We start from the raw sequence: 23,419 nt of genomic DNA on the forward strand, positions 1-23,419 counted from the left end.
CAAATTGAATCATGTTGTCTTTTTTAGGGGGACAATTTTATCGTTCCATCCAGTAATTACTTTTTTTGATTTTTGTTTAATCAAACAAATCAACTGCATAATTTATAAATTGATAGATTTAATCTTTTTTTTTTTTTTTTTTTTTTTTCAGAGTATTTACCTATTTATATAAAGTTTGGAGTGGTATCACGTCTGATTTTCATTCGGATTTCACCAACATTTATTGAAGCACAATGGAAAGGTCTGCCGGTGTCCCCTTTCATTATGATATGTACGGCATACCATTTCATCCTGCCCATTCCTTGCACACCCAAAGGATGCCACATATTACAGACAAATCCATCCATAATACTATCTCTTCAGTTGGTAAGCACTTCCCACAGAGTTCAACCGATCATAGCATCCTTGATGTGCCGTGTATACCTCCCGTGCTGGACAAAATCGACCACATCAACATCTCGGGAAAATACCTTCATCACAGAAATAGTTCATTGTCGTCATCAACTTCATCACAAAGGATGCTGTCACTCGTTGCAGACAGAGCTGTTCAAAATAACAGCAGCTCTGACAAACACTTTTCCCATAATCCATTGCAAGATACTGCCAGAATGTCGTATGCAGTGGAGAAATCTATCCATAATAAGAGTAGTACTGGTAGCGGAAGTTACGGCAAACATTACTCTCATGAGCAGCGGATGTCCTCCTCCCACCATCATCAAAGCAGTGGAGATGAGCAGCGGATGTCCTCCTCTCACCATCATCAAAGCAGTGGAGATGAGCAGCGGATGTCCTCCTCCCATCATCGCCAAAGCAGCAGAGATGAGCAGCAGATGTCCTCTTCCCACCATCATCAAAGCAGCGGAGATGATCAGCGGATGTCCTCCTCTCACCATCATCAAAGCAGTGGAGATGATCAGCAGATATCCTCCTCTCACCATCATCAAAGCAGTGGAGATGATCAGCGGATGTCCTCCTCCCACCATCACCCAGGCAGCGGAAATGATCAGCGGATATCCTCCTCCCACCATCTCCAAAGCAGTGATGATCAGCGGATGTCCTCCTCCCACCATCATCAAAGCAGTGGAGATGATCAGCGGATGTCCTCCTCCCACCATCATCAAAGCAGCGGAGATGATCAGCGGATGTCCTCCTCCCACCATCATCAAAGCTGCGGAGATGATCAGCGGTTGTCCTCCCATCACCATCACCAAAGCAGCAGAAGCAGCAGTAGTAGTCATGAAAAAGCGTCCCACCACAGCGTGTCTATGCCTGGTAAACAGTTTCCTCAGACAATTTGCCAGAGCACCTTGCAACTTGCGCAAGTACCTGAGAAATCGATGCATGTCAACAAAATGTCAACCCATGCTCATCACAGCTTAGAAAAAGAACGATTAAACATGAATACTGAGCGACCCAACAGCAACAACAGTAATATGTCTGGTAGTGGGGGTCAGTTCTCACCACAACCATCACCAAGCATGGAGTCACCCCCACAAATGCCATACCTCGGCCAGAATGTGTTTCCAGGAAATGTGTATTTGAGCAATCAGTATGGTCAGTCGTGCTATATGCCGATAACCGAGAGGACACAATCGAATGTCGACAGCCGACCACCATCCGAGGAAGAAAACATCATGAAGGGTGGTGTGATGACCGGGATCGAGAAGTCGTGCCAGAATAACAGTGGTGATGTCATTCAGAAGTCATACGTCCCGAACAAACCCTTACCGAAGCCACAGAAACGACAACCTCTTCGGCAGCTGTTTTGCGACTATTGCGGTAAGAAGTTTGCTCAGGAATACCTGATGCATATGCACCGACGAAAGCATACAGGTGAAAAACCTTTTCCATGTGATATCTGCCATAAATATTTCTCGCGGAAGGATGTCATGCAGCGGCATAAGAAGGGACATTTTGAAAAAAGCGAAACTCCAAAAACCTTGAGAAAAGGATCTGTGATGACTAACTCTGGAAACGCTGGTAACTATCGACCGATACCAACTGACGCCACAAACAGATCAATCATGGCTGATAATAATTTGCTGAAGAATAATGGAGACACTAACGATGATAGCGCTACAATGGGTGCTACTTACCAAAATGTATATTCTAAGAATGAACCGAAACATAATTTAATTCCACAGCTGCAGTCTTACGAAAATCAGCCTTCTCAGGAACCGCAGAAAATACAAGAAGAATCGGGGTCTTGTCAAGCACAGAACCCCGACAGCAATGACTACTGCCAAGATATGATATCTCCGGATATCCCCCGGTTTGAGGAACTCCACAACGTACCCACACGTAAGACGTACTATTGCGACATTTGCCACAAGCAATTTGCGCAACGTTACTACCTGGCAATCCACAAACGCTCACACACGGGTGAAAAACCCTACAAGTGTGATTTTTGCATCCAGAGGTTCTCGCGCCGGGACACGCTGAAGATTCACCGTCGCACGCACACGCGTGAGACGCCGTACCAGTGCGACATGTGTCCGGAAAAGTTTTCGCAGCGCATTAAGCTGCAGATCCATACAAAGCGGCACATGGGCAAGAAGCGGCACCAGTGTGATCTCTGCCCAAAGCAATTTGCGCAGCGCTACTATCTGCAGATCCATCGGCGTACACACACAGGCGAGCAGCCGAACCGGTGCGATGTGTGTGGGAAGCAATTTGTGCAGAAATATCACCTGCGGATCCACCAAAGAATCCACACCGGGGAGAAGCTGTTCCAGTGTGGGGTCTGCCTGAAGCAATTCACGCAGGCGTATTATCTCACGATCCATCTCAGGACACATACTGGTGAAAAACCCTTTCAGTGCGACCTGTGCATCCAGAAGTTTGCTCGAAAGACGACATTGCAAATCCATCGTAGGACTCACACTGGAGAGAAGCCATTTGAGTGCAGCGTATGTGCAAAGGCGTTCGCTCAGAGCAGCAAGCTGCGCGTGCACGAGCGGACTCACGGGCCAAAGCGCAAGTACGAGTGTGACATCTGTATGAAGCTGTTTGCGCAGCGGCATTACCTGCAGGTGCACCGGCGATCCCACACAGGCGAAAAGCCCTTTGGATGTGACGTCTGCTCAAAGCAATTTGCGCAACGGAACACGCTGCAGATCCATAAGAGGACCCACACTGGTGAGAAGCCCTACCAGTGCGATATCTGCCACAACAAGTTTGCTCATAGGCATTATCTCCACCTTCACAAGCGAACCCATACGGGTGAGCGTCCATTCCAGTGCGATTTCTGCTTTAAGCAATTCGCTCAGCGGAACTCTCTTGTCCTCCATCGCAGAACACACACTGGTGAAAAGCCCTTTCAATGTGACGTCTGTTTGAAATCTTTCGCCCAGCGGCATTACCTGCGACTACATAAGAGGACCCACACTGGGGAGAAGGCGTTCCAGTGCAAAATTTGCTCCAAGCAGTTCGCCCGAAGTGATACCTTGAACCGACACAAGAGAACCCATACAAAGGCGGCCAATAAGCCACTAAATCCAAAAGGAGAAGGTTCACGGTCAGGTTCAGGTACTAAAACCATTGAGGAATTTCCTCCTATGAGTAACTATCTTTGGCAGCTTTGATTGAAAAGGATTCCTCCGCAAAGAATCTTAAAGCAGCTTTGAAGGTTGCCAACATCCAAAGCGAAAGTGATTTCTGTGGAATTAACTGGATTCAAACTTGGGACACCCAGCTCATCAGACCATGTCGTTAACCAATGAACTACTATCCCTTCCCTTTTCACTTATAAAATATTAAAGCAGCTTTGAAGGTTGCCAACATCCAATGTGAAAGTGATTTATGGAACGGACTGAATTCAAACTTGGGACACCCAGCTCATCAGACCATGTCATTAATCAATGAACTACCGTCACCTCCCTTTTCACTTATAAAATATTAAAGCAGCTTTGAAGGTTGCCAACATCCAATGTGAAAGTGATTTATGGAACGGACTGAATTCAAACTTGGGACACCCAGCTCATCAGACCATGTCATTAATCAATGAACTACCGTCACCTCCCTTTTCACTTATAAAATATTAAAGCAGCTTTGACAGATGGGAAAGTGAATATTTTTGGCCCCAATTTTCAGGATGAGGTATTTCCATCATTATTGACATTATTTCTCTTCGGACTTTATCCCTCATCAATGGCTGGTATTTATATTTCTACTACATTCCGGCTGATGTACTCTTCAAGATTTAATCTGGACACAATAGGAAAATTCATTGTCGCACATACATGTGTGTGAGACACCATACCAGTGTGACGTGTGTCCGGAAAAAGTTTTCACAGCGCATTAAACTGCAGATCCATATGAAGCACCACATGGGTAAGAAGCGACACCAGTGTGATCTCTGCCTGAAGCAATTCACGTAACGCTACTATCTGCGGATCCATCGGCATACCCACAGGAGCAAACAGCCGAACCAGTGTGACATGTGCAGGAAGCAATTTGTACAGAAATATCACCTGCAGATCCACCAAGGAATCCACAATGAGAAGAAGCTGTTCCAGTTTGGGGTCTGCCTGAAGCAGTTGATGCAGGTGTACCATCGCACGATCCATATTAGGACACACACATGTTCACAGTGTAATGACGCATAGAAGTGAAACCTGGCCAGTGAGAGTTGAGGATATATGCGTTGCATGGATAAAAATAGAAGTCAGCATCCTATCGTATGAATTTGAAAATTCTATTGTTGGCATTGGTTTCCCCGATATTTTTATTGTCAGAGTTCTTTCTAGAAAGACATTGAGTTCTTATGTGAGGAAGCACATGAAGGTTACCAACATCTCAAGTGGAAGTTATTTTGTGGAACTTTCAATATAAGGCATTCCATTACAATACTATACGATGTATAATGCAAGTCAGGCTTAGATTCAATGACCTCAGAGAAAGATTTAATTTGGACAAGATAGGAATATACAATCCTGATCCAAAATTTAAGACCACTCAAAAATCTTTTTAAAAAAACTCTTTTAAGGATAGACCTTAAACTCCTCCCACTTAAGGTTACCAATAATACAACCTAAAAAGTTATGGAAAAAAAAGTTACATCCCAAACATTTAATTCAGAAATTTACATTTTTATAGAATGAGGGATTTTACACTTGATCAAAATTATAAAAGCAGGGGCATAAATTGTTTTTTTTTTTTTTTTAGTTCAGTTACAGATTAGCAATCACTGCGTAAAGGTTTATGTAAAGTGTAGAAGAGACTTCATTAGTGTTGTGGAGACGCCTACTAATTAACATAGGCGGGTGAGTGAGATATATAAAGGTATCAATCACCAATACCGGGGGAGTCTGGCAACGACCGTCAAATAGGCAAGACGCTTATGCTGCCTCCAGTAAGACATGCAACACGCCACCTGCCAGAATATCTCCAACTGAAGTATATCTGAAGACATGTAAATATGTATATAACTTTTCTTCCTAATATATTATTGTATACCTTTACTTCCGTGTTCTTGTTAATTATTTGTGCAGACACAATAATTAGTTTGATAACAACGAAAAAAAGTCAATGCACATTCTTGGGTTATTAAATCTAGAACAGTTGAGGTAGCAGGGTCAGAAATAAGTTAGATTGGATGTCAATTTCTAAAAGCTGTCGAACACAGGCCAGCATGTAGATTAAACATTAAATTTAATTGTTCACCCGCCGGAACGACAAAAGCCATCTGATCATCGTCGAGATGATGGATGACATGTGCTAGGAGTTTGTTTAAAGTGAAGTTGGTTTACCCAGAGCCAGCCTCACTCTCTTATCTCAATCAGCCTCATCCAGCGGCAAATCAGGGCCGAGACAGATGGAGGCCAGTTAGGATGCTGGAGCTGACGGAAGTGTAGACATCGGCTTATATACAGCGCCTGCTATTCCGTAATGCTCACTCATCTGGTACTGGCCATTGCTTTACTTCAGTGATCTAATGGGAATCAGTATGTCAATGTAATTATGCTGTAATACAATGATGGTGAAAGAAAGAATAATAGTGCTTGGGTTAGTACATGTAGAACAGTTGAGGTAGCAGGGTCAGTTGGCAGGAAAAGGCCAATGAAAAGCCAGCATGTAAAATGGATGTTAAATCGAATTGATTCTCGTCCAAAATTTACCTTATATTAAAATAAAGAAAAATCTGTATGATGTATACCCGTGACAAAACGAAAATATCATATTCTAAATATCACATGGATCAATCAAGTATAGTGGTTTCACTTTTAAATAAGAAAATCAAATTTTATTATCAAAGAAGTGACTGCCTTGCTTGCTATTTTGAAAAAAAAAATGTTAACAAAGGGAAGTAACTAAATAATAAATCACTAGGTTTATATTGTAATGCCTACGAATTCCCATTAATCATGTAAAAATGATTTTCTTTATAAAAATAGAACTACTTAATCAATTTACATAATTTTTGGAATATGATATTTTAGCTTAGTCACAAATATGTACATGATACAGGTTTTTCTTTATTTTTGTTTTCTAATATAGGGGGAATTCTAGACAAGAAATCTAATAGTGGATGTAGCCACAAGAAAAACTCACACGTGACATTTTATAATTTTAATTTGTCTCTTGTGGACATATTTTATGAAGGAGAGATGAAAAACGTTTTGTCTTGATATTTCTGTTACTACCATTTCAACAGAAGGAAGATCTTGTATGGAGTTCTCAGTGGACGGTCTGTAGAAGTTGAAAGTTGTCGACTCATTTTTGAGCTGTGCTGGTGAGAGTGTGAATTAAATTCAATCTCCTCTGTACGGACTGTGGAAGTTTCATGAGCAATTTCATTTTTACTTGTTACTCTGGGTCAAGTTTACGACAGCAATGTTCGTAATTTAGTTTTGGTTGACTTTACGACTGCTAGGTCTGTAATTTGGTATTGTTGAGTGTACGACAGTGATGCTCGTAATTTGGTCTTGTCAAGTTTGCAACAGTTTTACTGAGGATGCAGAGGAAGGACAGGGTCATGATTCAGTGGGTCTGTGGTATGCGTCTTGTTGATAGTTCTAACTGCCTGCTTTTTAGGTCGAATATGCCCAGACGGGACTTGTTTCTGCATTGCAATCACCTATGATAGTATGATCATGTTGAATGAGGCTCAGTTGGAGGTAACTGAGAAAAAGCCTAACTTGAAGTGGCTCAATCAATAATGGCCTTGAGCAATGACGCATCGAAATTAGCATAACTGATAGAATTTTGTGGAGAAAAATCACTTTGTAGTGCCGTGTCCCCTGAAAGCAACTCACATCTGGAAAAGGGATGCAAAACAGCAGCACGGAAGAAACATCAGCCTACACAGCAACCCTAACCCTAACACGACACGCAAATAATCAAAAACATTGAGGACGTTGAGAAGTAAAACATCCGAAAAAAAGGTTAGAGGTTTCATCAACTAAAAAATAATAATATATAATAATGATATTTTTAAACTCCAAAACTCTGGTTTCTTGTTATTTTCATGGCAAGTGCTCATCTGAGCTCCAATCTATGCCCCCCCCCCCAGCCTAATTTTCACAAAAAAACACTCGTCTAGCTAAAACCACTATCAATAATTTCCCCAATCTTTATCTGTACTTAATCATAACTGTAGATTCCATGATCTTTCCAGCTGACTACAATATGGTCGTCTTCAAGTCCAATGTAAACAAGTTTTTGATGAGCCGTCCCCTTAAGTAATCCAATTTACCAAATTTCCACTATTAATGATTACTACGATGTTGTCCCATTGACCACCGTACACTCATTAACCCTTATCCTCGAGTGACCTCTGGGCCTTGATAAGTAGTGACTCCTTTGTAAAAAAAAAAGTTATGACAAAAATTATGTTGAAAATGTTCATAGCTGCATATTTTTTTGTGTTGTTTTTTTTTTATTTTTTTTTGTTTTGTATTTAGATTGTGTGTATGGGAGGGGGTATATGTCGATGGACATATTTTCAACGCACATTTTCGAAAATGGTTCCAAGATACTCGGTGATGAAATTGATTGGTTGGAATTATTTGACGACCACTCGCTAATACGATCTTTTTGTAACGTGTGTACGTCTCGATGGAAGTCTAGCAGATGCAATTGATTCCTTTGCAAATCCACAAAATGTACAAATGTTCGTCTTCGTGTGCACTTTTCCATGTTTAATACAACGTGCATTTAAAATAAATAAATAAATAAATATGGGAAAATTCAAAAAGCGGTATTTTATCGTTATTTTTTGTGTTTGTATATGTAGGGGTGGGGGTGGTCGAAGATGAAACGAAATGTTTGTTTATGATGTCAAATGTGGGGAGAATGAGATGCTACCTCTTGCTGTATATGCTGCGCTTATGTCAACGGATCATTAAATCTAAGGGAGATAACCAGCGTAGACATAGCAAAAATAAGCATATTTTGCAAGATATAATTTGGGACGATTAAATAATCAGTAGAAAAATGAAAGAATGTTAAATGAAAAAAAAAAAAAAAATGATTACACGATTACTGTAGCCGAAATTGCTGAAGCAGTTTACGAAAAGGAAACATGTTAGTGAAGTTAGTCAACGAACTTAAAATATAACAATGTTAAGTAACAAAATAAACTTATTAATTAATGTACACAAAACAAAACTGTAACGATGTTAATTAATCCACAACAAAAATTAAATAAACTCGTTTGAAACGATGGTAATTAATCATAAACAAAAATTAAATAAACTTGTTAATTAACGAAAATGAAACTTTTTTGAAGGAGATTTTGAAGTATTTAAACAGTTATTTTAATTTTTTATTCGTGTAATCATATTTTTTTCATTTAACATTCTTTCATTGTTCTACTGATTATTTCAGCGTCCCAAATTATATCTTGCAAAATATTCTTATTTTTGCTATGTCTATGCTGGTTATCTCCCTTAGATTTAATGATCCCTTAACATAAGCATCAGAAATTATTAGCTAGGTGTGAGAAGGGGGTCTCTCTAGAGAAGGAAAACTCCCCGTTATTGGTAAGTATGTAGGTATGTACAAGGATCATTCCAAAAGTAAAGCCTCCTATTATTTTTTTTAACTCAAAAAGTTAAAGAGCTATGAAGACGGGTATAGTACCATTAAAACTAACAACCTTTTGTGTTCCAGAATTTATTTTTCTACATAGTTACCATAATTCTCAATGCACTTTTGACATTAATTAAATGACACAGCTCTGCTTTTGACGCACGTTCATGACAGATTGTTTTCTTAGAGTTTCACACCATCAATATCTGCGAGAGAGAGATGAAAGCTTCAGGTCATGAATGCATAAGTTCATCATCATAACAATGCAGTTTGCAATCTCTTCTGATTCATTCGGGCAGAATAAAAAAAAAATAGGAAGCATTACTTTTGGAACATCCGTCATAAATGTCTGAGATTGGCCACTTCAATCCATGAGCAAAACTCTGGTTCTTCACTTGCATTATTTTGTCTCCCAAAGTAACGAACGAACACAGGTGTGACACACAGCAAAGATAGCGGTGGAGTCTCGAATCAAGAATTTGACTTCAATAGGTTTTCATCTAAATTCTGTCGTTCATGACCCGTTTGAAGTTTTATTCATTCATAAAAATAAACACAAAAATTAAAGTAAAAATTGTTAACAGCACAAAAAGAAAACTATTACATAAAAAAAAATTGATGCAAGTCCAGAGTGTAACCTAATTTAAAAAGAAAACAAAAATACAGGACAATCTTTATGATGTACATACACATCATGAAACAAATTTTATATTCTAAAAATCACATAAATTGATCAAGTAGATTTTTTTTTTTTTTTTTTTTTTTTTTTATAAAAAAATAATTTTTTAGAAGTTTTTATAGTAAATCGTAGCCATTACGGGACTGATTTTGATCTCGGTAGTTTGAATTGAGTTATCTCCCTTTATTTATTAAATATGGTGGATCAAGACATGTTATCACTTATAAAACTTAAAAAAAAAATACTTTATCAATTTACGTCATTTTTTTAAATGTGACATTTTTTTATTCTATGACAAAGATTTTTCTTTCTTTTTTTATTTTTAATTAGGTTTAATTTTGAACTTGATTCCAAAAATTTGAAAGTTTGAAAAAAATATATTTTATGCAAGTTTTCATTAAGATTGTCTAATGAGGGTGACTCCCCTCCTCCCAAATATGATACTAGTGAAATCTAATTTATAAAACTGACTATGTCAGTCTGTCTGTCTGTCTCCCTATTTTCAAACTCTTTCACTTCCAAAATTAAAAATTGCAGAGTGGCACTAATGGCCTCAAATGATTGGATTTTTTATGGATGGTTCTTTTGTGGGTCTTTGAGCGGTAAAAATAGTTTTTAAAGGGTCAAAAGAGGTCTCAAAATTGAGAAAAATTGTATATTTTGTACATTCATCTTAGTTTATTTTTAATCAGTTCATATGTGTGTCACGTTGGTACAGTGGTAACATCATCAACTTTGAATGCTGCAGTTTTGCTTTTGGTTTCGATTCTAGCTGATGGCACCCAAATACTTTTTTTTTTTACTTTTTAAATCACGACTCTATAATAATATATATGAAATCTGAACAAATTAAAATATCATATTTAAGCATATTTTAAGACCGGGCAAAAGCCCCCTAAGTAGTTGTTGATAAAATTCAAAATCCTTTCTGCAATCCAACCATATTTGGTACAAATAAACTTCAGTTTATGAGTGACTTGTCCACCATATTTCAATCGTAAATGCCCAACAGTTCTTATTTTGGAAGGAAGTGGGGGGGGGCTTGTAGATCGTAAATTATGCTTAAATATATATTAATTCATGCAGATTTCATATTTATTATTACAGAGCCAATTCTCTATTGAATATTGTACCTAATATATAGTACTGATTTTAAAAGTAAAAAAAAAACAAAAAAAACTTGGGTGCCATTAGCACTCGAGCTGTGTTGCTTACCATTTGAGCTAACCTAACAGACAAATAAGAAAGTTTTAAAATTAAACCACTTTTAGCCATGATTAGTTTTACGCATGTGCAAAATAATACAAATATGTTGGCAAGTTGAGATGAACATTTTGTATTTCAACTAACCAACATATTTCTGTATACGTTATTCATCCATCCAAACAAAGATTTTATTAGTTATAGACCATTCTGGGTGTATGGTTACTATTTCCTGTTAATTTAAGTGCTATATAACCAGTAATTTAAGAGCTTATTGATTAAATATTTACACACAGACAGACACGTACGTCAATTTTTTTATTTTTTTATTTATATAGATTAGTCATAGCTTTTATTTATATAGATTAGTCATAACTTTTGAAAGCATTATTTTGTAAGAAAATTTGAAAATCAAGTAATTCTGCATAATTTTTATTAAATGAAAGATCATTTTTGTAATTTTTTATTTCTAAGACTTAATCATAGAAGAAAAACTTAGTATTTTTTTTTTTTTTCTTTCTTTTCTCGTTTTCTTGGTGATGTTAAGTTTGAGGGTTCGGTTTTCTAACATTTTCAATTTTAATCTTACGAAATAATGCTTTCCAAAGATGTGCAGCAGAAGAATTTGCAACAAACACAAGTAGAATCGAATTCTCGCGACTGGAGATTTTGAAATACACTTCCTCCCTGGTATGTCCAATCAAAAGCCAGTTCTCAGTCACGTGACCGAGTTTATAAAACATTGAACCAGCAACACACTCTCTCTCTCTCTTTCTTCTTGGCTTTTGCTGACAGCATACCCTTCTTTTGAAGCGTGACTTCACCTGGGCCTTTTGGCCTCAGGCTAGCATGGCTATCTCCACATGCAGTACACACACAGACTCTCTTTTTACTACAGGACTCTCTAATCTTTTGTCCCCGTCCATATATGGACGCACGCTCCAACTACCAACTTCAAAATGTATCCACTGAACACCTTTCTCTTTCAACAGACTTGTATAATCATCAACGTCTCTACACAGAAACTCTTCTAACGACTAACCCATTTCCTTATGAAGATAACTACTAAAGCCGTTTTTAAATGATAGAATGAGATTTCATGTCTCTATATTATACAGATGTGACTACCTCCGTCTGTTCAGTTTTCATGCTTCCCTGCAACCTCTTTCCCACAGATGGGGGATATTAAATCAGTCCCGAAAATGGCAGAAACCGTTTATGAGTTGACAGCATATTTTATGTATATTTTTAAGAGTGAGGTGATATTTTATCATTATTTTCATGCAAAGTACTCATCTGAGCTCCAATCTCTGGATTTTTTTTTTTTTTTTTACATAGGCATCACCACATTATCAAGGCCAAGAGGCCACTCAAGGATAAGGGTTAAAGAGTGTACAGTAGAAATTGGACATTATAGTAATCATTAGTAATGAAAATTTGTTAAATTTGATAACTTATATGGAACGGCTCATCAAGAACTTATTTACGTTAGACTTGAAGACAACCATATTGTAGTCAGCCGGAAAGCAGGAAAACGGAAGACAATTCCACAGGCGTGCAGTTCTAAGAAAAAAGCTTTGTTCATGGAATCTACGTTTAGGTTTAGGCACAGATAAAGAGTGGGGGGAATTATTGATAGTGTTTACAGCTAGACGAGTGTTTCTTGTGAAAGTTTTGCGAGGGGGGACCATAGATTGAAGCTCATTCGAACACTTTCCATGAAAATAACGATACATCAGAGACAAACTCGCAACATCTCTTCTGTGAGATAAAGGTTGCAAGGAAGAGAAAAGGACATCTCCTACGAGGCTACGAAGTCTATTTTGAACTCTATCAAGGCAGGCCAAGTCCTTTCTAGCAGCTCCTGCCCAGATGTGGCAACAGTATTCCATCCTTGGACGTACCTGGCTCTTATATAGATAGAGAATAGCATCAGCAGTGAGATATCTACTGGATCGATAGAAAGATCCCACCATTTTTCCAGCGGCCTTGGCAACAGATTTGATGTACGTGTTCCATTTAAGATCAGGAGTAATGGTCAAGCCAAGAAGTTTGTCAAAACTTGAGGCCTCCTGAAGACGAGAGCCATTCATTTCAATTGATGTCGGATGTGGATTCCCCCTTTGCCAAACTTTCACAAAAGACACTCATCTATTTGAAACCTCTATCAATAATTTCCCACACACCTTGGCTCTGCCTAAACCTAAACATAGATTCCATGAACAAAGCTTCTTCCTTAGAACTGCACGCCTGTGGAACTGTTCCGTTTCCCTGCTTTCCAGCTAATGTCAAGTCTGACGTTAACAAATTCTTGATGAACCGTCCCCTTAAGTAATCCAATTTTCCAAATTTTCATTACTAACGATTACTACGGTCCAAAAAAAAAAAAAAAAACATGCGGGATGCATTAGATCTGATCTTCATACAATTGGATGTACGATTTTTCTCTACTAGAGGGTGATAATCCCCTTCCACCCCGCAAAAAAAAAAAAAAAAAAAAAAAAAAAAAAAAATCCAAGAATTTTCTTCTATAATTGGCCAAAAAAGAGAACAAAAGCTAAATGGAGGCCATCTAGAACATATGCTGTAGAACGGAGAAAAAAAGGCCAAAGACCCTTGTGTTTTGATGTGATGTTTTGAATATAATAAACTAGTTATGACCAAAGTTTCATTTCATTCGGACAAAACACTAAGAAATGGGGCCTAATTAGTGTTGGGGGGACATTTTTTGGGGTCACCCTGTATTTCAGAAAAAAAAAATTCTAAAAGTAATTTTCTTTTTAATCTGTTTTCTAAAATTTTCAGTCTTTGTTTTACTGCCGTTCAGTTCCAAAATGATAGTCTAGGGCAGTCATTTTCAATCTTTCCTCTATCACTGACCCCTTGATTTGGCCAGATAGAGAGGATTTACAAAATTGAAAATTGAACTGGTCTCAAAATGCATAAGTTCTGGTCGACTATGGGAATTTCCATCTTTTACAGAAATCCAAAATCTATATGAAAAATTTTCTTCGATTTATTTCTGAGATTAATTCATATCTACTCAATTCTTTTTTTCTTTTAGGGGAGTAGTAAATACCGGCCATGAATTCTCTTTAGGCATTTGATGGCTACACGCCAGATTAAGCTCTCCTTTGGTAAGGAAGCAGGAAAATGCCTGCTCTCAATAAAGCTTTTCTTCCCAGCAACCTCTCTCCCACAGAAGGGATGTTGCAAGCCTGTTGTTGTTTTATTGTTATTTCCATGGCAAGTGTTCACCTGAGCTCCAATCTCTGGTCCCCCCTCGCCAATCTTTCATGAAAAACACCCGTCTAGCTGAAACCACTGTCAGTAATTTTCCCCACTCTTTATCTGTGCCTAAATCAAAATCTAGATTCCATGAACAAAGCTTCTTTCTTAAAGTGCACGCCTGTGGAACTCTCTTCCGTTTGCCTGTTTCCCACCTGACTACAACTTGGATGTCTTCAAGTCCAACATAAACAAATTCCTGATGAACCGCCCCCTTAAGTAAGACACTTTATCAGATCTCCATTACTAACAATTACTACGATATTGTCCCATTGATTACTGTACACGCAATAACCCTTATCCCGTGTGGCCTCCGAGCCTTGATAAGTGGTGACTTCCATGTAAAAAAATGAAAATAAAATAAAGCTATATTTAAATACCACTATAATACTTACTTTTGTTCATGAAGAGACACCCACTGTATGATACCATGTGACAGTTTAAAAAAATTAAAATTTGTACATCTGAATTTATAATTCATGGCTTATGGTAAAGAGATACATCAGATTTGACTGCATAATCAGAAAGAGCACACAATTTTACATAAGAGTGTCAAGTTTCATGAGAATAGCTTGAAAAATAAATAAATGGTAGCGAAATGACTGAATTTCTTGAAATGTTGAGGTCCATAATTTAGCCCACTTTTTCTAAAAAAAAAAAAAAAGTGTCCATGGAAAAGCATAAATTTTGTCACTTAAAATTCTCATAACTTTTGAACTACTGATGGTATTTGCACAATTCAAACGGGTTTAAGCATCTTTTACATAGCTCTTTTCATGCAAGTTGCTAAAATAAAAATTATCTAAAAAGAAAAAATCAACTTGTAATGTTACTAGTACAGTATTAATCTGTTTTCTGAAATTTTCAGTCTTTGTTTTACTGCCGTTCAGTCCCAAAATAATAGTCTAGGGCAGTCATTCTCAATTTTTCCTCTATCATTGACCTTTTTGCTTTATGTGTTTCTCCATTTGCTTCTTACTCCTATACAAAAAAATTCACAGCCATCATAAAATGGCCAAAAAACAAGAAGGTCAAAAAGAACCTTTTTATTGTTTAGGATTTTAAGTTTTGTATAAAAATAATATTATACATTCGTATCACAAAAATAAAGAAAATCAAAACTTTTTTAAATAGAAAAATTATGAAATTAATTTGTATTGCAAAAAACTAATAAATAGAAACACCAAAAGCATTATCACGTCTGGAGTCAATCAGTTTGTTTATGTGAGGAGTTGTTTCAGACAATGCTTCTCTCATATCATCATTGGCTTTCAGGCGGTTTCTGACCTTTGTATTTATTGCTACTAAACTGAAACAATTATCTTTAAATTATTAGATGCTTCAATTATTTACCCCCCCCCTCCCCCCGCCGACTATATAATAACAGTTAGTGATAGTTTACGACCGTTAGGAATAGTTTACAGGCAGTTTGAGCCAGTTGAACATAGGTTGTGCCCGAGAACAGATTGAGATGAGCTAACACCAATTGACAAACACGGCCTCGACAGAAGATGTAGATGCAGACCTTAGTGCTTAGAACAGCCAGTCTCAACCCCCCCCCCCGCTTTATGTATTTCTCCATTTACCCCCTACTTTCATACAAAATAATTCATAGCCATCATAAAGTGACAGAAAAATAAAAAGGTAAAAAAAAACAAAAAAAAACATTTTTATTGTTAAGGACCTTGTTTTGTATAAAAATAATATTATACATTCATAACATAAAAATAAAGAAAATCCAATTTTTTTCTAAATAAAAAAAAATTATGAAATTAATTTGTATTACGTTTCTTAGACATGAAACAATCTGAAAAGAAATAATTATTTTTAAATTATCAGATATTTCAATTAATTATATATACTAGCAGTTCAGCCCGACTTTGCTTGGACCCTATGTACTGTTCATAACTTTATGTACATATGTATATATATTAAAAAGTTTGATTAATGTTCAGGTAACCTACATCTTAAATTTCAAGTCTTTAGACCGAAAATTGGCAGAGGAGTTTGGTAGAGTCTGCAAAAGTCAACTCTTTCAACTTTGACCTCTTGGCAGCCAAATTTTCAACCCCAAAGCTGATTAAAAAGCTTGCTGCATGTCTGAATACCCTTTATGTAAAATTTCAAATGTTTAGACCCAAAATTGGCTGAATAGCTTGCTAGAGACTGCAAAAGTCAAATCTTGAATTTTGCCTACTTGGCAGCCAAATTTTTCTTAATACACTTTATGTAAAATTTCAAATGTTTAGACTAAAAATTGGCTGAGTAATTTGGTAGAGACTGCAAAGGTCAATTTTTTTTAACTTTGACCCCAATTTTGACCCCTTAAGATTTATTGTTTTGGGCTCAAATCAAATTACAAATTTTGATCCATGTCCAAGTAACCTACATCTAAAATTTCAAATGTTTAGACCTAAAATTGGCGAAGAGTTTGGTAGAATTTCGAGTCTGTAGATTGAAAATTGACAGAGTAGTTTGGTAGGGAAAATGTACACACATACACACACAATTTCATTTTTACAGATATATAGATAATGTTTTACCTTCTAGGGTTAAATTTACCCCTGGTTGAGAACCTTTGGACTAGAGATTGTTTTGATAGGCATTATTTTTAGCTAACCTCACAGATAAAAATGAGGGGGAGGGTATTAAGGTCCTGTGAGCGTAAAACACATTTAGTCACCACTCTTACCGATGAGATGAAAACCAAAGTGTCCCTCTGTATTATTGAATCGCGCTAAAACATTGGACATTCATTGCTAAAACTTGATGGACAAGTCAGGCATTAATTGAAAGTTTATTTGTACCAAATATGGTTGAATTGTAGAGAGGATAGTGAATGCTATTGAGAATGCCATACGTTACAGATTTTTTGTAGGAGGGAAGGGGTTGATCAAGAGACAAGGAACCCCACAGATAAATATCGTGGGAGAGATGTAAAAGTTTGGTGAGTGTGAAACCCATTTAGTGCCACCATTTGTGTTGATGAGACAACCACTAAAGTGGCCTCTCCCTAAAAAAAAAAAAATAAATAAATAAATCTATTGAAAATTCATGCCTGAAACTTAGTTAACAAATCAGTTATTGCAGAAAGAATTGAATTTAGGTAATTTTTCAGAATAGTCCACTAAGCAAAAAAAAAAAAAAGGAGAATGAAAAAAATAATATACAATAAGTAAACATTACCAAAGGCAAGATAAGTTACTCTTCTACCCATCTGGATAAGTTTGTTATGTTTTAATATGAAACTTAATTAACAAGTCAGTTATTGCAAAATGGTGATTTTCTAGAATAGTCAACAAAGCAAAAAAAAGGGGGAGGGGATGAAAATGATAAATATACAACAAATAAACGTTATCAAAGTTAAGATAAGTTACTCTTCTACCTACCTGGATAAGTTTGCTGTGTTTTAATATATTTTAAAATATTTTTTATTTAAAAATAAGGGTAGTGTAAAGTCTGTCAAGTTAGAATAGAAAACAAAATAATGGTCTCATTAGAGCCATAGTTGAATATTGATAATTGCTCAAAATTTGAAAATTAAACAAAATAGTTAAATAAACCCATGCAATAAATATCACCAATTGTGCAAAAATGTAATATTTATTGGAGACATTGACTTCTACTATGGTTGCTTCTTTTCCCTTTTTTTCCCATATTACTATGTTATGTTTAATAGATACATAACTGTGGGCATTCTGTAGTCATATTTAACGGTGTATGACTTATTTCCAACTGTTCTTTCTGGTATATCTTCGCAGGATGTGCTGCTGCGTTCAGTATTCAATTTCTTACAGATCGTCCAGTGGCGATATTTACACATTGTTGCACTGTATAGTAGCTGTCCCCCAGCAGAACCTTACAACTGGATATCCGGTGGCTTTGACACTCAACGCAAATACTTATGTGGATAAAAACACATTTTTTTTAATACAATAAAAAAAAAAAAATTCAGGTAAAAATTTGGTCATAGTCAGCAAACATACTTCCTAACTACCAGAAGTGGTGACAAGGCAAATCAATTTCTTTGCTTTTTTTCTCTCTCAAAAAAAAAAAAAAAAAAAAAAAAAAAAAATTTGTCTTTTTTTTTGTTTTTTTATAAGCAATAAAATAAATTTGTCTGGTTTTGAGTACTAGACTGGGTGCCCAGCGTTGCCCGGGTGTTTGGAGGTGTGTGTTGAGAAAAAAAAAAAATTGGTAGAAGGCAGGCAGGCTCGAATCCGTACCGCAAAGGAGGAAAAGAATGTGAAAAAAAAAATGTGACGTCTTTGCTGTTGCATCCATCACCAAACCGGAAGTGGCGAAGGTTTAAATTAAGGCTTGTCAATCAAAAAAAGCGACCCCTTCCTGTAGAAAAATGTCCAGTCGAGGGTGAAGGAATTAATGATTTTAGCCAATTTTTTTATATTTGTTGTCCGAAGGATCGACCTTCAAAACAATACCGATCTTGTGAAAATCCATCACCTCTGTCGAAAGTTTTAGGCAGACATACAAACATACATACATACATTTAAACAGATAAGTGAGATTTATATCATAGATGGCGGCTGCATACAAATGCCGAGCCATGTGCAAAGTGAAGACTATGAAAAGAACGTGTGCACAAACTGACGATGACGTTCGAGAGGACAGAGGTCAGAAAGAAGGAGCACGATCACATTTTATTCTGGAAAATATCGGGAAATAAATATCATTGTTATAAAAAATGACTAATAGAAAATAAAATTGAAGAATTTTAATTCCCAGAAAAATAAGCTTAAACAAAATATTAGCTGGCAAAATGGAAGGGTCATGAAAATTAGGTAAAGTGATTATAACAAGACACTGACAGTATCACAGTAATGAAAAGACCAAAAAAGGAGATGGAGACGTGAATTGAGTATGACAGTTTCATTCAACATTTGACAAAGCAAACTGGCTTGGCTTCCAAGATTATCTAGTTCCTAGCAGACCCTAAAATCTTTAACAGCTTCGCCAAATTTGTACTCAGCAGAACATCCCAAGATGCTGCTGCACTTAATATAAATCTGGACTTATTTCGTTTCATTTCCGGTTCACCTTTTTGTATTGACTCCATAACAAGTGATCCTTGTAAGATGCGTTAATTTTTCACATGATTAAAATTTCCAAACACCAAAAGCAGACAATAAAGACGGAGACAATTACTTTATGAATACAGACCCATAAACTTAAAATTTTGAGATTTCTTTATGTGAATAATTAAATTATACTCTGCCGTCTTTCTCCTAATACCATTTTCGTCCACTAGGTTTAGGGACCACATTGTTGGCTTAGGTAGATATATTTTTTTGTTTTTCATTTACGTTCAATAATTTTAGTTGTATGAGTTAAGTGAAGATTATATCCTTTTGTCCTATTATTTGTTTGTTATTTTATTTTTTAACTACTGTTCTTATCTTTAGTGTTATTTACACGATGTTTTATCCACTTGCACATATGAGGGTGCAGTGGACAGAGTACTTGGTGAAATTCAGTTATAAAAAGTTACATTCCTGGAGATTGAAGCTCCAATCCTCTATGCGGGCGACCCAAAAATACAATTGCAAATTACTTAGGACTTTTACTCAGTCATGACTGATGGAACGAGAGCATGCTACCTCTGTGGATTAAATGAAGGGTTCCATTCGAAATTCTGTGCAGATTCCTAAATTTGATAAAATATGCTTAAAGAAGGTTAGAGGTGACATTGACCGAAATATTGTGAAAATAACTTTCAAGATGAGAACAGTAGTCTGAAAAGGTACAGGATACTTTGAGGCATAAGTAAGACATAGAGAGATTATTTTAAAGATAACTGTTTTTAATCAAAACTGTTATCCCAAATTACATATTTATTCCAGAAATCCATTTTCCTTTCACGAAAATCATCATTGGAAAGATTTTGTTTGCGACATCCTAACTTACAGGACTATCTGGTACTGGCCAGGCTCATCGTTGCTTAACTTATATATATATTTACATATATATATATATATATGTGTGTGTGTGTGTGTGTGTGTGTGTGTGTGTGTGTGTGTGTTTTGCTATCTCTGGTGAAATCAGATTACGCAGTGATATGAGAATTCTCTTGACAGTTTTCTAAGCCTCACTATTTCCGTATGACAAATTGGAAACAATCGTTTTGCTTGTAACATCATAACTAGATTATCTTACAGGACTATCTGGTACTGGGCAGGCTCATCATTGCTTAACTTATATATATTATATATTAGTGTTGGGACGATTAATCGGAATCAGAAAAATCGAAAAATTTGGGGGTATCGGAATCGAAAAAATTGGTGCCTATTTTCTGATGCCAAAACGATTCTTTTAATTGTCTTTTTTATTTGATTTCGTTCAAAGCAAAATCTTCCATTGCTGTTAATAATGATAAAATAATAAATATTTATTGATTTTAAAATACCAGTAAAGCTAAAATCTATAAATCATTCTCCACAAGTGTATTCTTACGTTTAGGAAAATATCTGCACATTTAACATGTGTTTTTTTACATATATTGGCGAAAATAACAATCTTATAGTTAAATATTTAGAGATTTATAAAGAATCGGAATCGGTAATTGTATCAGAATCGGGGAAAATATTGGAATCGTCCCATCACTAATATATATATATGTTTCGCTATCTCTGGTGAAATCAGATTGCGCAGTGACATGAGCATTCTCATGACAGTTTTCTAAGCCTTACTACTTCTGTAAAATAGTCGTTTTGTTTGTGACACCACAACTAGATTATCTTACAGGACGAACGGACATTTTCTATCCAGTTTTGGTTTTTCAGCAGTTTTCTTCTCTTAGATGTATTGCCTCCAACATGGCTAGGGAACTTCATTTACCTCTTGTATAGTAACCCTTAGAAATATCAAAGGGAGGCTAATAGCTGCTACACCTTGTCCAAAGATGACTTGGAAGTGTGCAAGACAGACATTTATATCCATGACCTGAATACATACAGCATCTAGTACTCCCAAATGGTCACTCATCTGGTACTGGCTCGACTAAATGGCACTTAATTTTGGTAATTTAACAAGAATGCGTGTGTTGGCCTGATTATGCCATGTATTATATTAATTTGCATGCTTAAAATGCAGAGTATGACTGAGAGTGAAAGACGATTGTTGCTGAAAGTAGGCCTACACGCCAAGAGACGGGAAGACTAGAAATATTGCTAATCAACAGTTAAAAGTGGTATTATTAGGAAAAGATGGCGAAGAATCCATTGGAAATATAGCTAACAAATGAGAGAAGTCAATTTCTAAAAGCCGTCCAACATATGCCAGAATGTAAAATTGCTGTTCAACAGAATTTGTGTATATAAATATTTTTCAGATTCCAGAATTTTTTAGAATAAATTGTATATTGGTAAAACTGGTTCCTGTCCATCTATGTTACTGTGCTATTTTAAAAAAAATACTATTTTCATGTTAAATTCAATTTTTATAATATTTTTGTTTATTAAATTGTTAGGTGAAAGTATAGAATAGTTACAAAACACCCTCCCCTTCCCATGTTAAGAATGGCTTTCCAAATAATAGTTTATCATTTCAGCATGGTGACATAAATGCACAAGGACCGTAAAATTAAATGTTTTTGTGCTTCTACACTATTGGGATGAAATTTTGGAAATCGTAAAACTGAAGTTCACATGAAAACAATGGTATCTACGTATTCCTCGTATTTTTAAGATGATTATATCCCAAAATTACGAAAATCGATAGGGTAGAAAATTATTTATTAGACAAAATAAAAATAGAATTTGATGAAAACGATCATAAGACACAGGAGAGTTCAAAAGGGAGGTAATTTTCCGTCTCGATTTAAAGAAGATGGCGGCAATTTTTCATCTGCTACCACGATTAAAGTTTTTTTTTTTTTTTAATAATTCAATAATATTCAGATAATTCTGACTGCATAATTTGGAAGCTACATTGTAACTTATTAGAATTGACAAAAATCAGTTGAAACCATTTTTTTTTAAAAATCTGTAACCTGCATCTATTGACTACAAAATCGTGTAGAAGCGCCAATATTTTATTTTAATTTGTTTACCCCTTTTTTTTTGTGTGTGTGTTTTGTGCAATCTATGCTAAGCTGGTTTATTGCAGCTTTCTTTTATGCACATTATATAATAGATTAGCTTTACTTATACGGCGTTACCTTGTAACAGAGCGTGGACGTATGCAAATGACCGAGCCATGTGTGAGGTGACGTCGGGGCAAGGAAGAAAGAAAAAGATTATAAAAAGAAGAATGTGTGTGCAGACCGATGATCACGTTAAAGAGAGGCTAGAGATAGATTCAAAAGCGATAAGTTTGAACAAGAGACGAAGCGTTATTTGAGAAAGTACCTGTAAATAAATGTCTGTTGTTTTAATGAAGAAAAGTGAATAGAGCTATTCCTTGTCTTGATTTCCTTGCAACAATCTGCATACAATGTGTTGGTCCCAAAACATGTTACAACATGGAAGTCTTTTTATTTCCATTCTACGTTATATGTTTTGTTTTGTGACGATTGTAGAGAATGGGGACGACCTGTGAGACGGATAAAACAAAGCAGTACACTGGTTGTCATCTGGTGTTATAAATACAGTGTTGGTCTCCGACTTTATGTTATTAACTGGATATGTAGAATGATGGACGGCCTACTACACATTAAGAGAATAATCTTTACACAAATTAAAGTTGGCTTCAAAGAAACCGGACAGGTCATTTACATATCAGAGAACATTTTTTTTTTTTTTTTTTTTTTACACAGTTATCACCACTTATCAAGGCCCAGAAGCCACTCAGGGATAAGGGTTATTGCAAGTACATTACGTTAGTGAGGAGATTTGCTGAAGTGTTTACTTAAGGGGGCGGTTCATTAGGAATTTGTTAACATTGGACTTGAAGACATCCAAGTTGTAGTCCGGAGGGAAGCAGGCAGACGGAACAGAGTTCCACAGGCGTGCAGTTCTAAGAAAGAAGCTTTGTTCATGGAATCCGTGTTTTGATTTAGGCACAGATATATGCCGGGATTTTACTTATCCGAGTCGGCACTGAAAGATTTAGAATTAATGCCTCGCAACTTCCCACATCAGATATCAAAAGCTGACATGTCAACCTCAAATAATAGTATAGCATCATATGGATGTTGTCATTCTCTGCAATGATGATTATAACTGGACAGAATTTGACTATTTAAGAGGACAGCTCAAC

The 23,419-nt window shown here is 36.2% G+C and overlaps 1 protein-coding gene across 1 annotated transcript in view; it reads left to right on the plus strand.

Annotated features, from left to right (window-relative positions):
• LOC145242873 (uncharacterized) overlaps positions 1-23,419 on the plus strand; it is a 137,513-nt gene that overhangs the window by 14,511 nt on the left and 99,583 nt on the right. Inside the window, exon 3 of the mRNA XM_080105986.1 lies at positions 152-3,577. Within this exon, the coding sequence (XP_079962112.1) occupies positions 234-3,577 (3,344 nt within the window). The 5' untranslated portion in view covers positions 152-233. The remainder of the gene's footprint in view (positions 1-151; positions 3,578-23,419) is intronic.

The sequence above is a fragment of the Euprymna scolopes genome, chromosome 21, assembly GCF_053919585.1.
Source record: "Euprymna scolopes isolate OS-2025 chromosome 21, ASM5391958v1, whole genome shotgun sequence".
Taxonomy (NCBI): Eukaryota; Metazoa; Mollusca; class Cephalopoda; order Sepiida; family Sepiolidae; genus Euprymna; species Euprymna scolopes.